General features: G+C 38.3%; 2 protein-coding genes across 2 annotated transcripts; one reads left to right on the top strand and one right to left on the bottom strand.

The window, feature by feature from the left end:
* The first annotated feature begins 4,202 nt into the window (after positions 1 to 4,202).
* LOC121396243 (free fatty acid receptor 4-like) lies at positions 4,203 to 15,887 on the top strand. Its single transcript, XM_041571022.1, has 3 exons — positions 4,203 to 4,883; positions 11,730 to 11,858; positions 14,798 to 15,887. Exons 1-3 carry the CDS (start codon positions 4,362 to 4,364, stop codon positions 15,176 to 15,178), a joined length of 1,032 nt encoding a protein of 343 aa, XP_041426956.1. The 5' UTR covers positions 4,203 to 4,361; the 3' UTR covers positions 15,179 to 15,887.
* On the bottom strand, positions 15,556 to 24,996 carry rbp4.S (retinol binding protein 4 S homeolog). The gene is made up of 6 exons (NM_001086998.1): positions 24,969 to 24,996; positions 24,540 to 24,680; positions 22,916 to 23,052; positions 20,910 to 21,016; positions 19,630 to 19,842; positions 15,556 to 15,863 (listed from the first exon to the last, which is right to left on the bottom strand). Exons 2-6 carry the CDS (start codon positions 24,654 to 24,656, stop codon positions 15,844 to 15,846), a joined length of 594 nt encoding a protein of 197 aa, NP_001080467.1. The 5' UTR covers positions 24,657 to 24,680; positions 24,969 to 24,996; the 3' UTR covers positions 15,556 to 15,843.
* Between the last annotated feature and the right edge of the window lie 305 nt (positions 24,997 to 25,301).

The raw sequence follows: 25,301 nt of genomic DNA, 5'->3' as shown, positions 1-25,301 counted from the left end.
GCAGCTAAACTGCCATTTACATTTTGTGTTCTGTGACTCTCTCATAATCTGAGAGAGACAAATGAAAGGGCAGTTGAAAGGGTCAAATGAAAAGACTGCTCTTGATGTTGCAAAAAGCAAATTACAGCAAATTTAACAGTAATTAATACATCTCCCAGTTTGATTTTGTGACTAATGGGATGAGCTATTTTTCACATGACCATGTGATTTGAATTCGAAAACAGAAAAATGTAGCCTGGTGATATTAGATGGTTGAGGGATCATGATGGAACATTGGTTCGGCATCCAATAATACAGCTCTATGAAAAGACACAGACATTCTATTGTAGTACTACTGCTCTCTGAAAATACAGCACACTATTTTGCAAAATAGAAAAAAGTATTTTATTAGCATTTACTTACAAAGAGCCAGTGATTTCCAGTATGCCATTTCATGCAGATGAGAAGTGCTTATGGGTACTCTGTGCCGGGTCGGACTGGCCCACAAGTAAAAACCCAGTGGCCCCAGCTTTGATGGGTCCTAGGCCCACTGGTTACGTCAGTGAGAGAAAAATGCTGTATAAACACACCTCCTGCCAGTCTGTACTTACTGAGGGCCTGAGCCAGTGGAGCGGTGGGGACATGTAACGCGTCACCTCCATTTTATGAGAATGCCTCGCTGGCCCCATTCCCTCTAGCCCCAGACTGGGCCTACAGGAGCAGACCAGAGCCATACAGAGCCTGAGGTACAGCTGCATTGGGTCCAGCACGCCAGTCCGACACGGACTCTGTGGCACCGGCGCTCTGCATGTGACCTCACCTGTGGCGCGCACTTGTCTGCAGGAACTAGTCTTTCTGCCAGTACAATGGTGTACCAGTCAGTCCAGATAAATTTTAACTCCTCTCCTGGGTTGTGGGTTCCATCGGGGGTGCAGGGGTATGGACCCTGGTGCAGCTGCACCCTCGGTAGTTCCGCCACTGGCAACATACTGACGCACTCTGGATTTATATAAAAAAAATTCAAACAGTTTTGCCTTATTAGTCAATGTTTTGGCACCACAGAGGGACATTTTTTTTAGGACTCAGGCTTTTGTCCTGAGTAAGACACCCCTCTGTAGTATCAAAACGTTGTAATTATTTCATCTAATAAGTCCAGAGTTTGTGATTTGGAAAGAGAGATCCCTGGTCTGACTTCCACCTGGCTAATTAACTGAATGGAGTGCAGGGGCCTGTTAACCAGAATGCTAAGGACCTGAGGTTTTCCGGATACCTGAGCTTTCTGTAATTTGGATCTTCATACCTTAAGTATACCAGAAAATCATATAAACATTAAGTAAAGCCAATAAGCTGGTTTGGTTTCCAATAAGGGTTGATTATAAAGTATCTTAGTTTGGATCAAGTACAAGGTACTATTATTACATTATTAAAAAGAAAATGAAAATAATTTAAAATTTTTAAAGGTTCTACATCCTTACCATGTACCAGGTCCTGAGTCCCCTTTGCTAAGTGAAAGGGTACTGGGAATTACCTCTCATGGCTGTGCCTCCACCTAATGGGATCTGGGAATACACCTGCGGGTGGCTCAATTAGAAAAAATAAATCAAACACACTGTTTGCAGTAAAACACATAATTTTATATAAAATGAAAGGCAAAGTAAAATATGCATTTACAACATATTAATGACCCACTACCCTGGGAATAGCTGCAGTCCCATCCTGGCACCTTCTTGTCAGGCAAAATCCCACACTCCACTCCTGGTGGACAAAGAGTCTCAGTCCCTTTTCCCCAAAGAGTTCTTAACTTTCCCCAGGTAGAGCTACCTGCCCAAATACCTCTCTGGCTGGACAAAGGTATTTGCTCCCACATGGCAGGCAAACAAACAAAGCCTGTATCTGTACAGGAACACATGCTGGATCCTTTTTTTCTCTACCCTCCCTGGGGCACAATTCACCCAGGCATTCACTCAGTTGGGCAGGCTCATCAAGAGCTGGAACAAGCACCCACAGCGATGAAATTCATTCAGCCAAGCACATACAGTTTGCTTTAAATCTTCAGGCTACTGCTCCCAACACTATCCACAGCGTGAACATGACAAACCCTCTTTACTCCTCAGAGCACAGCTCCCAGCATTCTCCATAATGCAAGCACCAAAGTCCCCCTCTTCTGAACTACAGCTCCCAGCACTCTCCATAGTGCGGGCACATAAAAAGCCCATCCTAGCTCTAAACCTGCACCTGCCCTCTGGACACACTGCACAGGGACATGGGCTCCTGCCTCTCCCTTCACTCTAAGTTCAACCTGTAGCAAGGTAGGCAGGGGATTTCCCACCATGTGGTACTCATATTAAGGAACAGAGGGGATTTAACCCCTACACTATAATTAGTTTCTGTTAGCTGCAAAGAAAGACCTTGACAATGAAAAGAAGGGCCTATATCGAGAAAAAGCTGAAATTAAGAGCTGAGCTTGAAGTATCCAAACAAAAGATAGAAGAAGAAAAAAATAGAACAATAGAGCTTACTAACCAGGTAAGTGCAGATGGGAACCTACTGTCACAAGATCAATCTATATGTTTATTTTGTCATGATAAGTTACAGGGTATAATGTTTTCTGGTGTGATGTTTTTCCAACTCCCACAGGACACACAAATAACACAAATTGTAATTTGGAAATACAAATTTCATATACACAGAGATACATGGGGACAACCAAGCAATGGCTGCTTCAGCTTAAGAGTAGACCAACCAGTCATTTGATACTGTTGTCTGACTTTCTGACCCTTTTACATTTAAAAATGGTTCACAGGATACATTGGGGCAACAATATGCTATGGAAAATATCAACTCCAATTAAAACATGGCATAAAGGACACATAGAATGTGAGTTTACTGGACTCACATTCACAAAGTTAATTATTAGGATAAATATTTCTTATTAAAATGGTACACATGCCTCTGAAAATCCATGAATGTGCCCCATTTCATTTAATCTTGGTAGCATTTGCTTGTATGGGGTTAATCTTTGAAGATCCACTTTATTTGTATCGTCATGCATTCAACAATGCTAACATCTCACATCAAAAAAGATATATGTAGGACACACATTCATAGCACAAAGTGGACAGACAGCTTTTCAGCTTTAATACAAGGTATTCCACACCCTTAGCTCAATTTCACACAAACGTTGGTGAAGAAAACCTCATCTATTTATTCCATTCAGAACTATTTTTTCAGTTGTAATATTGGTGTGTAGGCGCCATCTCTGGTCATTTTAGTGTGGTTTTAGGATGGAACTGCTTTCGGGCAGACTGTTGTTTCTCCTACTTAATGTAACAATGTGTCGCAGCGGGACCTGGATCCTACTATTGAGTGCTTTTTTTTTTTAGGGTATGGACACACGTGCGTTTTTCCGCTGCGTTTTCGCAGTGAGTCCTGGATTTTACTATTGAGTGCTGTTCTTAGGGTATGGACACACATACTGTATGTTTTTCTGCTGCATTTTCTGCACAACCCGCACTGCGGTTTTTTAAGAAGCCGTCCTTTTAGGTATGAATATCCAAATTATGGAAAGATCCATTATCCGTAAAACCCTGGTCCCGAGCATTCTGGATAACAGGTCCCATACCGGCATAAACCCTCCAAGTTATTTTAATGGGCCATTTCCCTCTTAAATCGTTCAAACTAGAAAGCTGACTCAAGCATATTTACTTCAGTTGTGTTACTTCTATCACTTTAAGAAATATATAATGTGACGTGTGAAGATACCTGTAGGGCACTGATGTTGCCAGTGCTAATCATGAAAGCCAAGGGTGGAAAAAAAAAATCAGAGAAAGGGGGACAAATTTCCACAAAGCCACACCTCCATTCAAAGTTGCTGCTTTCCTTGCTTTGTCTTGTCTTGTCCATCTTATAAATTGGGCAGCTCTGCATTCTGAACTCACCTGTCGCAGGACATGGTGTGATTGTTTTCCATAAATTACATTGCAAAATACAAATGTCCTTTCTTAAGCCTGGTCTGCATTGTACAGCTATAGTAATCAGCAGGTGCACAGAATGAGCCCTTCTCAAATAATCCCTATTGCACAACTTGATACATTAAGTGCCAATTTTCTGTTTGAGGTTTAAAACTATCAGATAAACCCAACACCCTCATCTTTGTTTTAGATGGGAGGATATTTACATATAAGAAACTGTTGTACTTCCTTGTTTCATATGACAGAGGAACCTCAGTGCTGCCTTAGTATAAGTCTTACTAAGTGTTTGGGATACATCTCTGCATTCATGTGACTTTCATTATGATCTGTGGGACTTTGGGTTTTGGATACTATTGCAGATTTCCTACCAAGAGGATCATTATGGCTTTCTTATAACCGTGCTAAGGAATAATGGATCGCACCTTTTCTTCTGCAAATGGAACTCAAACACATTTTACATTTTTTTCAGACTTTAATAACAAAGTGGCGCTGACTATTCTGGAGACTGTAGTAATGTCCTCGATCTTCATCATTTCTATAGTCGCAAATATAAGTGCCATTATCTTGATGGCTAAAAAGAAAAAGCTGGTAACTGCCAACTGTTTTGTGCTGAACCTTTTCTGTGCGGATCTTCTTTTTATTAGCATGATCCCCGTCATTTTGGTTATTCGCTGGACCAAGGTTTGGGTGTTGGGAGAATTCATCTGCCATATGCATTTTTATATTATTTGTCTGAGTGGTTGTGTCACTCTAATTTCCCTTTCTGCTGTAAGTCTGGAGCGGATGATCTCCATTATGAAAGTCACCCAGGCTACCTCCTGCAATGTAAAAGTGGTGGTGTGTGGACTTCTAGGAATTTGGGTATTCTCTGCCTTCACTGCTTTACCTATGTGCTTATTTTTCAATGTAGTGGAGCAAACAGTAAATGGCACGGTAAGAGAACATCTTAGTTTATTATCACTCTGTATGTTTTCTAAAATTGTCTTTTTGGCTAATGTGGCACCGCTTTGCCTTTTATATTAAAACATTTGTAATCATTTGTATTTGGGTTTGGTTGTATGAGTTTTATTTTGGTTCCTTTTTTATCAGCACTGATTAAAGGCAACTTCTGGGGCAGCAAGGAGAAATTAGTATGGTGAGTACCCACACCAGGCAAGCAGTTTGTTCTGGTTAGTCTTAATTAGTCCTGAGGTTATAGTCGGCAACACTCTCCTACAGTGAAATGATGGGACATAAGAAGTATGTGTTTTCCTTTATTATTTTACTGTAAAAAACACAGAAATTTAGTAGAGAGGGTGGGTTAAAGGAAGTAAGTCAAGAAAAAACTGGGTGAGGGTAGAGAAAGGGCACAAAGCAAGGAATTCAGCAGAAGGAAGAGAAAATGATGGACTGGGAGGAGATGGAAGGGAGGACGTGTGGGATGGAAGGGTAACAAAGAAATAAAGGTTGTAATAGAAATGTGGGTGAAGGTGGTAGTGATGCGCGGGTTGACCTGACCTACAGGTTGGGCGAGTTTGGGTTGAAATTTGGGATGACCATTGCGGTGTTAAGTAAGGGGTCATGCTGGGGCAGTATTTTCCTCTTCTGCTATCCAAAATTCCCTTTCTTTGTATTAGATGTGAGGACAGAAGAAGCATACGGAGAAGGAAGACACGGGTATGGGTTGGGTGGGGAAAACTGATTTGACTGTCATAGTTCTCCCTGAGAAGACCACAGCAGTATAGACCATGTACCTTTAACTTTAAAATAGATCACTCTATGGAGAACACAATATTTTGGAGAATACCTAAAAGAGTCCTCAACCAGAAGTCTACCTTGAAATTCAATATAAACATATATCAATATGAGTCCTCTACTGTCTTGATATTATGACTGAACCCGTGAGCATGTGCATCTATGCTGTTAAGTTCCATCTAAAGCCTGCTCATCAGTTTAACATTGGGAGGGCCCCAGGTTTTCCTGGCTGGAATAGTGGCATATTCATTACCATATTATTCATACTGCAAACTATTGTTTTCTAACCTTTTGGATACTAAATCTTGCAATGAAGCAGTTAACTTGCTTTATCAAACAATACAAGAGAATTTTGTATAGCGGCTATGAGCAAATGGTTAGAAACTGCCACACTGAGAATGAAATCATGCCATTTAAGCTAAAACTTGCTTTGCCAAGCCACACACAGCTTACCCTGAACCCTGTTTAGAAAGTTTAGACTTTATAAGGGTGATTGTGTGCAGAGGAGGAGGTGGATCTTCGCTAATGCCTGGGGAGATAAAGTGAAGATGATCTGTTGGTTTCTTCTAACAAATGAAACAAAAGAAAGGCAGCTCTTATACTTTTTCCCCTTCTGTTTGCTCCCTGGGCCATTTGGTCTGATATTGATCCTGGCCTGGCAAAGCTGCTGTAATATTGGAAATATACAAACTTTACATTTGAATATGTTATCTTAGTTCTCCATTTGTGCCCTTGGATTGTTTGATATATTGTTTTATTTCTGTGCAATCCAAAGTCTGCTGTGTTTGTGTCATAATTCATTTATGTGCAGAGTTTAAGGGAGCCATAGGGTAGGACCAGATGATACAAAGAAATCCTCTACATATGCCTGAACCTAATAGAAGACTATGCTTCTGGGTGGACCCGGGTGAGTGGATTCTCAGCTTGTATTTCTCTGCAGGCCAAGATACAGAATTCTCTGGCCCTAGCTATACACAGACTCAACCATGGGTTTAATGGATAGAGATTATATGAGAACTACACAGTATGACCACCTTCCTTTGGTTACAATCATTTGTGCAAAGAGCTGTGGTTCCATTTTACTTACACAAATGCCAATGATGATATTTTTACACCTGTCCAATACCCAAACCTACCTAGTACATGGATATCCATCAGATTCGGTGGGATATCATACACATAATAATTCAGTTCAATATTGGGCCAGAAAAAATTATCTCATGGTTTATCATGTGAAAACTCATGGACAAGATACAATTCGAGGAGAAAAATCTTTTCTCCAAATTCAGTTCCAATATTTTTCCCATAGAGTTTTCACGTGATAAACAGCAAGATACGTTTTACTGAATTGAACTGCATCTTGAATTGAATTGTACATTCAATTTTACATGACCGATTTCTTACTGAATTGAATCTGGCCCATCATCAGTACATCTATTGCCAGCTTTAAATGAAACATTATTGAGGGACTTTTACTTTTAGGTAATGCCCTGGCGAATATAGTAGCCCTTTTCTTTTTGTTGTGTTTATATAGCTATTGGGATGCCTCTGGCTAGGGTTCTTTTTTGGGGTGATTACAGTAGTGGGGATACAGATTCTTACCATTAATTGTTAGTGGTTGCTTAGACTACTGCTTGATTTATTGCCACATTTGATGTGCTGAAGCTCTATGTATTCTTTCTTCATTAGCATTGTTAACTTTTTTACCAACACAATTTTGTATGTAGATCCAATATTCTAACTGAACAGGTTTATGACCTTGGATCACAGACATAAGTCCTGTTGTATTGGTTGCTTGCCCAGCTAGTGTATTCTTGTCTGTACAGGTTGTCTGGACTTTACTCCTCTTATGGATGTAATGTTTAGAGGAACGTAGTTTTCCCTTATATGGTTCATGTTTCAGATGGCTTACACTCCTACTCCGTGGAGGTATATTTGTGTATATGCATAGGATGACTCTGGGCACTTCTGTAATATACTGTATATCTATCCATGCAGGATTTCCACATCCGCTCTAGGCTGTTATGTTCTGCTGTCCAAAAAAAGTCTCTGATTCTCTCACTAATTGCACCTGACTTCCTCTCTGGGATAATATTTTGCTAATATTTTGCTAATATTTCTCATATGGGTCACATATGATGTTACCATTTTCAGCTGTTGGTTTCATCTCTCAAATAGTGCTTCAGATGTCTCTATTAGATTTTTGGGGTTCAATTATTATTATGGCTTTTTACTATTTGGCTGTGGGGCAAAAATGATTTGCTGTTCTATGTATTAGTGGAACTTTTGGTGTTGGATACACCACTTTTTTGCTATACCCAGTCCCTCCAAGGGGACAGGAGCTTGAGCAAACACGTTGGCAACCACTTGCAGAGTTTGTAGAACTTTGTATTTCTTTATTTGCCTTTATATTTTTGTTATGTTTTATACAGGTGTCTTACTGTACATAAGGATCAGCAGTTTACATGCTTCTCAGCCCTGCTAAGTATTTCTTGCAAGTGCCTCACTATCTGTGCCTGTTCTAAAATAGCTTTTTCTTATCTCACATTTGATCTATGGTTTCCAGTTATTTGCTAAAAGTAACATTGTAATGAGACAACATGTTTTTTTCAAAATGCATCAGTTAATAGTGCTGCTCCAGCAGACTTCTGTACTCAGGGCCGGAACTAGGGGTAGGCAGAGTAGGCACATGCCTAGGGCGCAAAGCTTGGGGGGCGCCAGGCATGTACCTTCCACTACTGCCTACCCCAGTCTGGGCCTCTGAATCCGGCTTGCTGCTGTTGCCGAGTGAATGCTATGCCGAATGACGCATGTATCAGTACGCATGCCTGCGCTCACCGTGAGGGGAGGGGGTGACGCTGCGTGCGTTTGCGTAGGCGCGCATGCGTGCAATCCCGTGTAGGTGCGCATGTGCGCGCTAATGTGGTCGCTCGTGGCGGAGGGGCGATGTGGCCAGCTGGGTTGCCTGGGGCGCCCAGCTGGCCTGGCCCGGCCCTGTCTGTACTGAAATCCGTTTTGCAAGAGAGCAAACAGATTTATTTAAATTTAATTTTGAAATCTGACATGGGGTTAGACATATTATCAGTTTCCCAGGTGCTCCCAGTCATGTGACCTGTGCTCTGATAAAATTCAGTTACTCTTTACTGCTGCACAGTAAGCTGGGGTGATATCACCCCCCTCTTTAGCAGAACAATGAGAAGGTAACCAGAGAACAGCTCTCTGGTAGCAATAGTAAAAATCCATGTACCACTGCGACTCCTTCAGTTAAATTGAGCAGGAAAAACAACAGCCTGTCAGAAAGCAGTTCTGTAGTGCAGCACGTGACCAGGAAAAATAATCCGATATGGCTGCCTACATACCAATATTACAACTAAAAAAAAAATACACGTTAGTTAGGAATTATATTTGTATTTGCAGTGTAAATAGTGTAATTTAGAAATAAAAACTACACTTTAAAAATCATTTACATCTTTAGTTTCTGCATTTATTATTCACACTCTTTGTATGAGATTCAATAAGTGTGTCTTCCTGTGGGTAAAAAATAGTGGTATGTGTTGCAGCTAGCAAGCACATCAATGTTTTTCTCACTTTGGCTATTCATACCTCCTGCTCTCTTCTTTGACACATTTCATTTTTTTGTGCCCTCTGTGTGAGTTCCTATAGTTCACTATTTTCTGCACTTATACTTTATGTATTCACTGCTGGAGGTTTCATTCTTGTTGGAGTTTCTATGCCGTTGCATTCTTTTATCCAGTTGTCCATTTTAGAAGCCACCCCATAAAATGGACTTGCTTCCTCCAGTGTGTGCTGACACTGACCAGGGTAAAGGGAAAATTCTTCATGCTTATTGTGATTTTCCTTTCCTGAACAACTTCACTTTTCCCATTTTGTTGATTTATACAGTGGCGTAACTACCGGGGGTGCTACCGGGGGGCACCCCCGCAGGGCCCCCCGGCAGTCACGCGCCCACTGCAGCGGCTGCATCGCAGCACGGAAGAGGGTTGGGGGCGGGGCCCGGCTGCACGGCCCGCACCAGGGCCCGCCCCCACCTAATCGAGGACCAACTTCTTCTTCATTTTACAAAGAGATGTTGGACAGGCAGGTGTCCATATATTTTTAGTCATATAGTGTATTTGTACACTAAAATAAAGAATAACATAAATATTTCCTGAAAATGTAAGTACATCCTTCAATCTAGTACTTATACAGTAAATAACGGGATCAAATATCCAAAGGCAAAAAATAATGTCTCTCTTTACTGAGCATACATCTGTGCTTTTATATCCAATGGCAATTGTACTTTGTGTCTGTGGGTGATGCCAACATTATATTGATTTAGGTATGCTATGAGTTTAAGGTAGAAAAGGATGACAAATGGAAGCAGGGAGGAAAACCTAGAGGCGTGCACTCAATATTTGCTATCGTGACCCAGAGATAAAAATGTACAGTGAATTAAAATCAAAGTGGTATATTGACCCAGTATATACCATTTATCTCTACTCAGCCCATCTATGTCAGAATTATACTATTCCTTGGTTATGCAGGGGATTCTAATAAAGCAACAGCCAGTAGTGCACACTCTTTCTCTTCATTCAAGACCACAAAATACAAACTCCTTTGGGGTAAAGTGCAAAGTACAAAAACACTTGGTGCGCGATGTTTGTTAATGACCTTAAATATTTTTCACAAGTACTAGTTAGATTAAATAATGTATTAAATGTCTGCCTTCTCAATTAAAATGTGTGGTCATTTTTAGTTATTGCAATTTAAAGGAAGCCCCTGGTAATTTTGTCCTGCAATAGGTGCTTATAGAAGAATACACCATACCAACCCTGATCCTGTTTCTGCACTGGATCCTGATTCTAATTTAATATCATACCTGAATATGGTACAAAAATGCTTACACTCTCCCAGTTAGGTCCTATTGACCATCAATCCACTATTGAGGCCTTCATTCTTTTGGCTGTGTTCATGTGCAGTTGTGGTTGATATAGTACCAGACCTGTACAATTACAGATCAGTCTGTAATCTAGCGACGTGACTGCTGATAAATGTATTGATCTAGTAGGCCCTGGAAGAGCAGAGAAATCATTTGAAAGACTAGAAAGCCATTCTATAGTGAAAAATACTTAAAGGAAAACTATACCCCCAAACAATGTAGGTCTCTATAAAAAGATATTGCATAAAACATCTCATGTAAAACCCTGCTTCATGTAAATAAAACATTTTCATAATACAGGTATAGGATCCCTTATCCGGAAACCCGATATCCAGAAAGCTCCGAATTACGGAATGTCTCCCATAGACTCCATTTTATCCAAATAATGCAAATTTTTAAATGATTTCCTTTTTCTCTGTAATAATAAAACAGTAGCTTGTACTTGATCCCAACTAAGATATGATTAATCCTTATTGGAAGCAAAACCAGCCAATTGGGTTTATTTAATGTTTAAATGAATTTCTAGTAGACTTAAGGCACGAAGACCCAAATTACGGAAAGATCCGTTATCCGGAAAACCCCAGGTCCCGAGCATTCTGGATAACAGGTCCCATACCTGTAATATACTTTTCTAGTAGTATGTGCCATTGGGTAATCATAAATAGAAAATTGCCATTTTAAAAAATAAGGGCCGCCCCCACGAAATGGTGACTCAAGGCAAGAGATGTAAAAGGGCAATATTTACTTAAATATATATTCCAGTTTGGTAAGATTCTTTAATATGCCACTTAATATGATATAAACTATCTGTTGCTTAAGTATTCATTTTGGGGGTAAAGTTTTCCTTTAAGATGATGAGCCTGTTCCCTAAGCTTTATGGTGAGCTGGCAATTGTACAGAACTGATGGTGACATGTGACTGTTCTGGGAGGATGCAGTAATGTGTCATTAACAGAAAAGAACAGTCATGTTCAAAGGGTTTTTTTTTAGGTCTTTCTTATTATAAACCACAAGCCTTACAATGAAATATATTTTCAAACACTAGTCATATGATCAGTAGAAAATAATGACTGTTTATTTATTATTTTTATTCATCTTTTCCCACAGGTTATTCGCATTTGTACTTTGGTCTGGCCGAATGTTAGCGAAGAAATTGCATGGGATATTTCATTTATCATTTTGAATTTTTTGATACCAGGATTAATCATTGTGGTCAGTTATACCAAGATATATAAGGTAAAGTAAATCTCACTATAGCTATCACTATTGCTGCTATGGGACTATTATACCACTGTTACTATAGGCACCGTCTCTCCCTACTATACCTGCTATCCCACAGTCACAGTCCCTTCCCAGAGACTATTATCCACTGTTACTATAGGCACCATCTCTCCCTACTATACCTGCTATCCCACAGTCACACTCCCTTCCCAGAGACTATTATCCACTGTTACTATAGGCACCATCTCTCCCTACTATACCTGCTATCCCACAGTCACACTCCCTTCCCAGAGACTATAATCCCACTGTTACTATAGGCACCATCTCGCCCTACTATACCTGCTATCCCACAGCCACAGTCCCTTCCCAGAGGCTATTATCCACTGTTACTATAGGCACCATCTCTCCCTACTATACCTGCTATCCCACAGTCACACTCCCTTCCCAGAGACTATTATCCCACTGTTACTATAGACATCATCTCTCCCTACTATACCTGCTATCCCACAGTCACACTCCCTTCCCAGAGACTATTATCCCCACTGCTACTATCGGCACCATTTCTCCCTACTATACCTGTTATCCCACAGCAACAGTGATTGCTAAACAGAAATGGCGGGGATGCCCGTCCAACAAAATACAGCGGCCCATGCTTTCTTTTCTAAAAACTAAATAAAACCCATCAACAAATTAGGAAGTGGTAAACTTAAAGGGGATATAAACCTAAAAAACCTAAAATGTGACCTAAAAAAGAATGTGTTTCTATATGCATTCATTAAAAAATGTCGCTGCTTTTAACGTTATTTGTAAATGTGACATTCTATAGCAATTACATTTTCTCATAACTCAAAAACCACAGAAAAGAAATCACAGAAAATTTAATTATGCAGACATTAATTTATGTCTACATAATGTAATAATGCCTATTGGAAAGTTGCGCAGTCTAATATACAGTACTTTAAATGTTATGGGACATATTACCCAGAATGCTCAGGACCTGGGGCTTTCTGGATAACGGATTTTTCTGTAAAATGTATCTTCATACCTTATATCTACTAGAAAATCATGAAAACATTAACCCCAATGGGCTGGTTCTGCTTTCAATAAGGATTAATTATATCTTAGTTTAGATCATGTACAAATTACAGTTCAATATTATAGAGAAAAAGGAAATTCTAAAAATTTGGATAAAATGGAGTCTATGGGAGATGGCCTTCTGTCATTCCGTAATTCGGAACATTCTGGATAATGGATCCCATACCTGTACTTTCAAGCCGACTGTGACTGTCCCCTGTACATTGTGGGCTTGTAATTCCCCTTGAGTCCTCCACAATCCATTCTGAAACTTTATCATGCAATTCCTGAAACCTCACCATGAAGCAACTGCACAGAGCAGCGCCAGGAGCCAAACTCAGTCAGTGTTGTATTAGCAAAGTCGTGGCCCACCTGAAAGGGAGCACAGAGGCCAGTGGCTACTTGTACAATGCCCAGCGCAGTGGACAAAGCGCAAAAAATGCCAGATTGTGGCCTTTGCCTTGTAAATAAATCAGCATATCTCCAGTTTATGGTATATAATTAGATATTAGATTATTACAAATAGTGATTATGGCTCACAAGTTCCCAGTTTCTCTTCCGTCCAGCTAATTATGCCACACTAGATTCTCTGATCTTTTCCTTGATAAGGAACAACAACCTGCTGAGTATAAGCCTTAAAACATCTAACAGCATGTAAATCAATGGGAGGGCTGGAGCTAACACACATTTTTTCTTTTTTCTTTGCTGTTCAACTAGTGTATGTCGTTTTCTCCTTTAGTTAACAATGGCCAATACCCTTCCCTTTATCTGAAGATGCATTGGGTTAAGTTGAAGCAATCAAAGATATTTCATGGAAATATCCAGGGGGGCTTAACTCCTTTCACCCTGTACGTACTAGCCTTGGTGTGGACAATAGGCACACAATACAATATCCCCCCCCCCATTTGGTATGCCCAATAATCTGGGCAAGGCACAAAATTAAGTTCATTGGGCAGCTATACAATGACTGAGGATTTAAATTGTTTGCAGCCCTGTCCGCAGAATATAATCTCTCCAGAAATATAGTAATTACATAGTAGTTACATAGTTAAATTGGGTTGAAAAAAGACAAAGTCCATCAAGTTCAACCCCTCCAAATGAAAATCCAGCATCCATACACACACCCCTCCCTACTTTTAATTAAATTCTATATACCCATACCTATACTAACTATAGAGCTTAGTATCACTTTAGTATCTGACTGTGAAGTACCCCCTATGTTGCTTCAAATGAAAGTTCTTTTCTTCTAGTACCAAACTCTGGTACAGTGATCCACTTTATGGGTAAAAAGGTCCCCTGCTATTTGTCTATAATGTATAGGTATGTTCTTGCATGAATTCTGAGCCTGCCCGGTGGTAGCCAGATTTTGGGGAAAAGTAGTAACTAGTGATGGGCAAATAAATTCGCCTGGCGCAAAACTCCAGGAAAAATTCTCTGGCGAAAATTCGCCTGCATCAAAAAAATTTGGACATGTGTCCGAAAAGTCGCTTGTGTCAAAATCGCTGCACGTCAACCCTATTCAGACGCCAATTGACTTTAACGCCGGTGTCGAAATTGATGCAAGCAACTTTTCGGACGCGCATACAAAATTGATGTACACCAAGTTTGGTTTTGGGTTGCCCCCAATTGCACTAAAACATTGCTATATAGGCATCCTAGGACTGCCCTCCTAAAGCTGCTGTACTTGGACTTAACATACAGCCCTGAATATTGATAAACAAACACTAATACATACATACATATTAAATTTCCTCTTTAATGGGTCACTATAGTGTTTTTTTTTCTTTGTTTTTGTTTTACGCTTGTAGAATGGAATTCAGATGCAGTTATTTTTCATTTCTAAAACGTGTAAAAAATAAACTTTTTTATTTCTTTGACAGATTACAAAGTCAGTGAGTGACCGCTTGATAAGCTGCGAGAACAACCAATTCAAGGTTTCCCACAGAGACTACAAACTCTTCCGCACTTTGTTAATTCTGATGATTTCTTTCTTTATTATGTGGACTCCCGTGGTCATTGTTGTTCTACTGCTTCTCCTTCAGAACCTTCACAGACAAATTACGATCCCGCCAACCGTGTTTTTTTGGATAACAACCCTAACATTTAGCAACTCGGTTCTTAACCCCATTCTGTATAACATTAATCTGTTCCGACAGAAATGGGTCCACATTATTTTATGTCACTCAGTTGAAGAAAGTGCAGATACTGAAACCACCACAAAACGGAAAGAGAATCCTAATATTTCACACGGGACATTTTAGACCTTGGTTGTGATCAGTCACTCACTGGTGGTAAGAAAACTCCAAGAATGCCCTACATAATGTCATCTTTTACCTTGAAATGGCCAGAAAGCCAATATGTCATTGAAGACACCTGACGACTAAAAGTGTGTGATAACTACCAATCCAATCTGTGATGCAGCTCAGCATTATGGTTAAAACAGCATTGTGGCCCAATTTATTTATATGATTTAAGTCCTGCATTCAGCAGTAGTTGAAGGAAACACAATTGAGTTACACAGGTATAATTTATTATTGCGACCATCTTGCTCTATTATCTCCTTCTTGTCCTTCAACTTCTTTCCCTCAACTCATCCTACCTACAACTTCCATGAAACTAAAATCACAACACACTTCGATAGGATTTAAAAGAAATGTATTTCATTGTAATAGACAAATCAACTGGGGAAAGAAGGTGTACATTGCTTGGATACAGATGCTTCTCTGAAGATGATCTATTAAATACTTAAAGAATGGAGGATTGGGTAACATATGTACATTGTTACTATTATAATTGTTCTTTATTCCTTAAAAACAAAGGTTATTAAACTTATAGGTATAAGATGAGTTTTCAGATGTTGTTTCTTTTACTTGTAAACATTACATCAACAGGATTCATGTAAAATCTCTTGAATCCTCAGTTTTCTTTAGTTTGTTTCACAGTAACCTGTAAATAAATAAGATGAAGAATTATATTATCAATGAGTACTTTATTTGACTTTATGTCTTGTACAGCGTGGAGTAATAGGTATGATAAATATATAGTGAATAAAGTACCCCCTCTTGTAAATTATAAGGATATTATAAGTTACCGAGGAGTTTCATGACCATATAAAAACACGAGGCCGAAGGCCGAGAGTTTTTATAAAGGTCATGAAACTCCCAGGTATCTTCTAATATCCTCATATTTTGCAACTGGGGGTACTTTATTTATTATAATACACACATTTCAGCGAGTCATGTGACAGAAATGACATCAGAACTCACCGTTAATAACTGATGACATCAGAACTCACCGTTTATAAGGATATAATTTACAAGATATTCATGGCTTTTGTGTATTATAGATTAATACAAACATATATATCAATTTATGGTTGCTTGACTTTTTCAATGACCTGTTATTGGTGCAGAGATACTGTTTACCTAGTTATTTTATTTGGCACAAAAAATCCTTACCTCTATTTAGTAAAAGGAAGTTGTTTTTTTTCAAAATGAATCAGTTAATGTCATGGGAAAAATTTTTTTTCCAAAATGAATCAGTTAATAGTGCTGCTCCAGCAGAATTCTGCACTGAAATCCATTTCTCAAAAGAGCAAACAGATTTTTTTATATTCAATTTTGAAATCTGACACGGGGCTAGACATGTTGTCAATTTCCCAGCTGCCCCTGGTCATGTGACTTGTGCCTGCACTTTAGGAGAGAAATACTTTTTGGCAGGCTGCTGTTTTTCCTTCTCAATGTAACTGAGTGGGACATGGGTTTTTACTATTGAGTGCTGTTCTTAGATCTACCAGGCAGCTGTTATCTTGTGTTAGGGAGCTGCTATCTGGTTACCTTCCCATTGTTCTTTTGTTTGGCTGCTGGGGGGAAAAAGGGAGGGGGGTGATATCACTCCAACTTGCAGTACAGCAGTAAAGAGTGATTGAAGTTTATCAGAGCACAAGTCACATGACTTGGGGCAGCTGGAAAATTGACACTACGTATGTCTAGCCCCATGTCAGATTTCAAAATTGAATATAAAAAAATCTGTTTGCTCTTTTGAGAAATGGATTTCAGTGCAGAATTCTTCTGGAGCAGCACTATTAACCGATTCATTTTGGAAAAAATTTTTTTCCCATGACAGTATCCCTTTAAGATATTTAGCATTTTCCACCAAACACTACTCCCCCCTTGTTTGTCGCAATGTCCATGCTCTACATACTGGCATGGGTCTAGGATACATATGTTACTATCCCTTCCAAGTGACTGGAATCAAATTTTTTCAGGATGGGAAGTAGAAGATTGGAAAGAACCTTAAGTTAGGACTAGTGATGGGTGAATCCGGGCTGAAAAATTTGCGAAACACATTGAAGTCAATGGGTGTCCGAATAATTTTGATGCATGAAATTTTTACGCGCAAGAATATTCTTTCCCGTTGAATTATTGCCGGTTTCGCGAATTTATTCGATGCCAGTCTAACGTGGAAATTCACCACAAATTCACGCCTGGCGAATTAATTTGCCCATGAAAAACCCAAGGTTAATTTACTTTAATAAGCCACAGCCTCAATATTATTTTTTACTGCAGATAGAAAGACCTCAGGGCTCATTAAGATGACTGGTGAGAAAAGAACAAGATCACTAAGGACATGCCGTTTAGTGGTCATTCGGCAAGCCATTTAGTTAATTTGTAAATTAATATAATTAGGTTAAGATGGCAAATTCATTATTTCTGCTGAATACTGAATCCTACTGTTACAGTACCTGGTGGTCCAGTGAGACAGTGTAACATCTCTACAAAAGATTCAACCAAATACTGAACCCTAATTTGCAAGGGGAAATTTTAAAAAAATCGTACATTTTGAACAAAAAGGTGTCACAATCAGTTGTCCGGTGCTTTAAAGGAATTGTTCAGTATAAAAAATAAAAACTGGGTAAATAGATAGGCTGTACAAAATGAAAACATTTTCCAATATAGTTAGTTAGCCAAAAATGTAATGTATAAAGGCTAGAGTGATTGGATGTCTAACATAACAGCCAGAGCACTACTTCCTGTTTTTAGCTCTCATGGTTTCCACTGATTGGTTACCACGCAGTAACCAATCAGAGACTTGGGGGGGGCATGGGTCATAACAGTTTGCAATTGCATACTCACTGAACAGTGAGTATGTCTCATGTGGCCCCGCTTAAAGTTGCTGACTAATTCAGAGTTAGAGAGCTGAAACGCAGGAAGTACTGTTCTATTATGTTAGATATCTATTCACTCCAGCCTTTATACATTACATTTTCGGCTAACTAATTATATTAGAAAATGTTTTAATTTTTACACTGAACTGTTCCTTTAAAGTTTGGATTTGAATCAGCTGATGATTTCAACATTTTTTTAGGGTACTAAGTTCTTTGATTTGCCAGCTCACACATATAAGCAGCAATGCATTTTCTATAAAGACCAAAACAGGAAGTCAGGGAATGAGGAAGGCGTTATTTAATATTCCTCATCATGAATAAAGTGCAGAACTTTAGAAATCCAATATTAGTTTTTAAGGTAAAAATGGTGAGTTTTAAGTTTACAAAATCTTTATTTTAAACATTTTAACTAATAGCTGCTTAAAGGAGAACTAAAGCTTAACTAAAGAAGTAGATAGAAATGTTGTACATTATGTTTTGGGCTTCTGTACCAGCCCAAGGCAACCACAGCCCTTTAGCAGTAAAGATCTGTGTCTCCAAAGATGCCCCAGTAGCTCCCCATCTTCTTTTCTGCTGATTCACTGCACATGATCTGTGCTGCAGTCACTTACTGAGCTTAGGGACCCACTCACAATATACAGTACACATAGAATAGAAATGTCACAGTATTAGGCTGATTAGTAATTAATACACATAATTATTACATGGCAGCACAGAAACCAGTACAATTAGCATCAGAATTAAGGGGCCGATTCACTAACTTCGAGTGAAGGATTCGAAGGTAAAAAACTTCGAATTTCGAGGTTTTTTTTGGGCTACCTCGACCTTCGACTACGACTTTGAATCGAAGGATTCGTAGTAAAAATCGTTCGACTATTCGACCATTCGATAGCCAAAGTACTGTCTCTTTAAAAAAAACTTCGACCCCCCTAGTTCGCCATCTAAAAGCTACCGAAGTCAATATCAGCCTATGGGGAAGGTCCCCATAGGCTTGCCTAACTTTTTTTGATTGAAGGATATTCCTTCAATCGTTGGATTAAAGTCCTTCGAATCGTTCGATTCAAAGGATTTTATCGTTCGATTCAAAGGATTTTATCGTTCGATCAAAGGAATTATCCTTCGATCGAACTATCTGCGCTAAATCCTTCGACTTCGATATTCGAAGTCGAAGGATTTTAATTCCTAGTCGAATATCGAGGGTTAATTAACCCTCGATATTCGACCCTTAGTGAATCGGCCCCTTAATATTCATATTTAATATTAATTTTCTGCTTGATAATTTGAGACGAGCCAAAGCTTAGCTTCTCAACAGCTGCTCAGAGCCCACTGAGCATGTGAGTGTCACACTTTCCAAGATGGTGACCCCTGTGACAAGTTTGAAGTCCTGGATCATTGCTGCTAATGAGAAGCTGAAACGTTAGGCTGGTGCAATAAGTGCAGTATAGTTCTCCTTTAAGAGTCTCCAATGGCATTAAACAACAGATACTGAGAGCTGCATGTACAGTATAAGCTTCCATTTCAAAGGAATACTCTACTTTCACTTACCATTGTGAGCAACGACTCTGTACTTCCTATCCAAGCACAACTGCTCCTGCCTCTTTCTTACAATTCTCTGAGCTTCTGATGGGAGGCCATTAATGTCACGGGAGAATACAAAAGAGTAGCTGTCTCTGCATGTGCCATCAAAATTTCGGCGACGGCATGCATAAGTGATTGCATAAGTGGTGTAATCAGTGTCCACAACCCAATGGTCATCAACTGGGAAGAACATACATAAATATAGTGATGGTCAAGATGTAGGGATAAATACATGTGAGAATATAATAGACACAGAGCAAATTTATTATACATCTATATTTTTACTAAGTGTTAACAATGTTAGGCTTCTGCAAAAATTACATACATGCATTCGAATGTTAGAGCTCAGCATTTCCGCTAAGTTTTCACACCCCAGTGCAGAATGTTATTTTACTGTTGAAAGCAATTCATACTCTAACATATTTTGTTAAATATGCCAACATTGGCCTCTATATTTCTTACCCTTTGTGTTGACTCTTGTACATTTCAGTGCATTTTGTGGCTAAATCATGTGTCTACACCCTCTGTTTTTAATTCTCTGTATTTATCAGGTCTTCTAATTGTAGCTCTTGGGCGAAATTGTTTTAAGACTATAATATATCTGTCACTTTTTTTGTGTACTTTCTGCTCATTTTTATTAAGAATATGTACATTGTGTGTTGAAGACACCATACACTATGGGCCTGATTTAAGAATGCTTAAGCCTTTGAGCTCGAGTTCCTAAACTCTCAGATGGTTTTCTCCAGGGCCGGAACTAGGGTAGGCAGAGTAGGCACGTGCCTAGGGTGCAAAGCCTGGGGGGGCGCCAGGCACGTACCTTACCTACCTTCTACCCCTAGTCCAGTTGCCTTGCTTCTAGCCGATTTGAGCTTCCATGTGCGCGAGCATCAATTCAAGCATGGGCGCTCCCAGTCGGCGTAGCGACCGGCCAGGTTGCCTAGGCCACTTGGCTGGTCTGGCCTGGCTCTGGTTTTCTCTACTTCTTCAAATACCTTGACTTCCTGGCAATGTTTTTTTTTTCCTGACCAAAAAATAAAAAGCTGGGCAGAATTTAGGTGCCGACCTATTATTTTTTTGGAAAAACCTGCTTGGGTAAAAAAACCCACATGGCAGGAGGTATTTGAATCAAAAATGCTCAAGCATTCTTAAATCTGGCTCTATAGAAAGCAAGGCATGGCAAATTGTTAATATGTAATGCACAGTAATATATTAGCAAGATCTCAAAATTTTTTAATTGAGTAACTTACGTCCTCTCTCAAGGATGGCTAGAGCCCCATGATACTTCATTCTGTATTTAGCAGGGTTGTTGGTTTCTATGAATGTGCCAACCATGTTAGCACACAGTTCCAGTTTACTTTAAAATAAACAAAACAAAGGGGATTAAGGTCAAACATACAATATCTGCTACCTAAATCTATTATAACTATAACTGAATATTTAACTAATATAATATAATAACTAAACTAAATAAATATAAATTATAATAAATAAATACATTATGGAATAATAAAAAAAAATGAAAGCATTATGCTGCATGTCAAGGGCTGATAGATAGATAGATAGATAGATAGATAGATAGATAGATAGATAGATCGATAGATAGATAGATAGATAGATCGATAGATCGATAGATATTGAGAAGTAGGGTAATTCAGGTTGGTGTGATTTTTTTTGAAAAACGAAAATCAGAGGCTTGGGGTATGAGCTAAGTATTTGATGCAAAGTGTGCATTGTAACATAAGAAAATGTTTAAAACAATTGTGGATAAACCAGGAAAACAAAGAAAAATAATTAAATTTGTTCTTAAGAAGCTTTAGTTGCCTCTTTTGTGGTAATACAAGAAAGAGCATAAAAGTCAGTGCAAGTCTTATAAGACATATCAAGATCAATAAACCTTTATCTGAATGTTTGAATTACATTTAATGCACTGCTGCCTGGTAGTGTTAGTTAGGATAGTGTTGCTATGAGAGTGTCAGAGATAAAGCTAAGCTTGGGTACAGTGAGCAAACACTATTAAAATATATTCATTTATGAAATCAGAACCTTTGACGTGACCGATAATAAAAAGTACTATTTAAACCTGACAAAAGGCACATTACATTACAAGTACTATTTAAACCTGACAAAAAGTACATTACATTATAAAAAAGGGAGTAACTGTTTAACAACAGTATCCCATTAAACTTCCACTCCCTATTTTGTATAATAACACATTGGGCTTGTGATTGTATTATGCCAGTTGTTAAACAATTGCCTGTGTTGTTAAACTCCATCCTTTTTGTGCCTCGTAAATGCTAAACCAAAAGCTCATGAGTGATTGCTGTGTTTCTAATGCTGGTTTTTTAGTAGTTCAGTAGTGTAGCATGGTTATTGGGAAACATAAATAAAAATGGTATGTCTAATGTAACACAATATTATTGTTCTGAATCCAAATACAAGCACAATAACAGGGAAACATTACAATTAGCTTTGCTCTAGACCAGAGAATTTGCCTTGGGGGTGAATTTCACTCTGAACCAGACCTGTCATAACCCATTGAAGTCAGTGGGAAAAATTCAAGCAACAAAATGTTTTGTGTTAAAAGTGATGGCTTACAATGATGTTTTATAGTCAGGTGATCCCACTAGTGGCCAATAAAAGGGCAACCAAGTTTGGGAGTTTTACTATGGAAGCAACAAGTAAGTTGTTGGTAAAACTTAGTCCCTTTGTAAAATATATAATGAAGCAATTGAATTCTTAATGAATCAGATGCAATTTGAGTGTAGGACTGGCAAGATATGGGATGACTTTGACGTAGTTGGCCAGCTTAAATATATTGCAATATATGGACAAACAATCCCTGTTTTGTTTAAAGGGTAAGGTATTTTTAGTAGCTTACCTCATTGCACCCCCCACTAATGGTTTTAAAAATTAGTAGTGAGCTAACTGTGTTTGTTATAAATTATATATATATATATATATATATATATATATATATATATATATATATATATATATATATTATACAAAAAAGGTCCGCACTCACAGGACTTAGGAAAAATAAAAAAACTTTTATTCACATAGGTGAATAAAAGTTTTTTTATTTTTCCTAAGTCCTGTGAGTGCGGACCTTTTTTGTATAATATTTAATCTGATTTTGGACACTGCACCCAGGCATCCGTGAACTTTGTGACGTGAGTGCCGACTCCACCATTGACTATATATATATATATATATATATATATATATATATATATAAAAATTGGTTTCTTACTCTAAGATTCGGACTCTCCCTTTAGCTGTTGCGGTCATTTTTCCATTCTTCTCAATTATAAAGTTAGCAACAATGTTGTCAAGTAGGAAAAGTCCTTCTGGATCCTTCTTTGCCACAGCATACCAGACCCCAGCATACTAAAAAAAAACAAAGCACAGATGTATTATAATTGATTGTAGAGGTGAAAGAACAAAGGCTGAAAAGGGAATGGACCAGTGTTAATTATGTTCCTTTTCAAATCTGGTTGTCACTTAAAAATGTCTACAGTACTTGGTTTTGCTTTTAACTCAAGACTATCACAGAAACGATGAGTGGAAACCATCTCAAGGCTGGAACAACATATTATGACACCAAAGCATGTAAAGTCAGCTGAATTGCATATGGAATTTACTTCATTTATTAGGAAGTTCATAGGAGCAATGAATCATTTGATACTACACCATAGACTTGCTTTGTTATCTGAGCTTATCAGCATTCGTTTTATTATTATAAAAATTCTACATGGGATCTTGCCGTACATTTTTGTTGCTCTAAAGCTAATCCTCAACCCAAGCATCAATTCTCTATGCTTATTTTTTGAAGGTTATTGAAGTCAATATTGCTGAAACGGCGAGAGCTTATATAATTCTCCCTTTCCAAGTAAAACTATATTTAAATTCCGTGTTTTCACACAAAGCCTAAATTTCAAAATTTTTTTCAAAGAACTTGAAACCAAAACAAAATGAACAAAAATAGCAGCAACATAATGCAGGGTTGTTTTCTACTCCAGACACCATTTATGTTTGTGTATATTTATATTTGCACCCTGGTCTGGCTAATATACCGATTAAAAAAGCAACACCAATAAATAACACTAATTATACAAGTACTAATAATACTACTAATAATAATTATACAGTATGTTGTCTCCATTGACAATGATAGGAGGTTATGTTTGTAACTGTGCTTAAAGTCTACACATGCTAAATTAAAGGACAGAGAAGCCATGATGATGGAGCATCAAAGCTGTAAAAAAAATAAAAAAATAAGCAAAAGTACAATGAATAAATAATATATTTAAAACTATTTCTCAGCGTTAAGGAGGTTTTTTTTAATTAAGATGTGTTTTTTTAAAAAATTATTTATCCCAATGTCTTCATTTGCTTTAGCTGATTACCATTTTACAAAAGTGTAAAGATTCACCAATTTTGTGTCTAAATGAATTCTAGAGTAGAAGTCAAACTTATATGCTTGCAAGTTTTTTATAATGTATATTAAAAAATGAATATAAAAAGCTCAAGGTATTTCCAGCCTTGATGCCCTGCAACATATTTTGAAGACCCCAAATCTACTTCTGAGATACTATTTATCTGTAAGGGTTTAAGGGTTATTGCGGTACACAAGCACTAAGGCTCCTTTGCACCTGTGTTGAAAACAATACATTTGTTCAACTATAGGAAGAACAATTAAAGCAATTCAAAATGTTACTATTGGTTACTGCAATTGTACAATTGTACCTAGTGAGCTCCAATGGTCAACAGTTCATTTGCCTTTTCCAAGGAGTTGTTTTTGAAGTTCTACTGCTGCATAAGCTGTAGTGCCAAATGCATATTCATGGAGGAGCCCCTTCAAACAGGTTACCTACCCTTTCCTTGTCAAAATCTTTCATGACTTCGAAATTATCCACACGACAGTCTCTGTCTGCTAAACAACTGCCAAAGAACGCCAAGGCAATTAATAGCCCCAACACCATTCTCGCCATCTTCTTTCCCAAGCTATTCAACGACTGCCAGTAAAAGAGCAAAAAAACTATTTAGACATTTCTATTCTTGCATCACATGTACAATATATACTTATTCTCTCATCTATGCAGCTATAGTCCATACATATATTATCAGGCATGTTCATTGCTAGCATTTAAGAAGGCAATGCTCTATAGATTATAAAACATATCATCTGAAATTCTAAACTTTCAGCTTGTTTCCTTTGGTGGATATTAAAACAGACTTGCATTATTTCAAGTTAGTAGTAGGAATGCAGTTCAAGTTAATTGCTGGAAAATGAGCTTGCTTACAATGTGAGTCCAGTGGTGTCCAGGTGCAGGAAAGCCTAGAGTGCAAGGTCTGGGAGGTTTATATACTGCTCAGCGGAGTCACTGTTTCATAACATCAGAACAAGGTTAAGAAAAAAACTATATTTTTTTAGCTAATATAACCAGTCCCAACTGGATGAGGTCCCACTTTAACAAAATTTCACAAGACCAAGCTGTGTACTTTGACCCCAACGTTTTGTTTATCCAACCCCCCCCCCTCCCCAGCCATCCCATAACTAATACTGTGTGTATTGAGGGGGATGGGATCTACCAAAACAAATTTTTACTTTGGTTTTCCCATGGATGAAATGAATT

Source organism: Xenopus laevis, chromosome 7S, assembly GCF_017654675.1.
Source record: "Xenopus laevis strain J_2021 chromosome 7S, Xenopus_laevis_v10.1, whole genome shotgun sequence".
In the NCBI taxonomy this organism is placed as follows: domain Eukaryota; kingdom Metazoa; phylum Chordata; class Amphibia; order Anura; family Pipidae; genus Xenopus; species Xenopus laevis.
The sequence above is the reverse complement of the archived record's forward strand: the minus strand, read 5'-3'. Positions and strand labels throughout refer to the sequence as shown.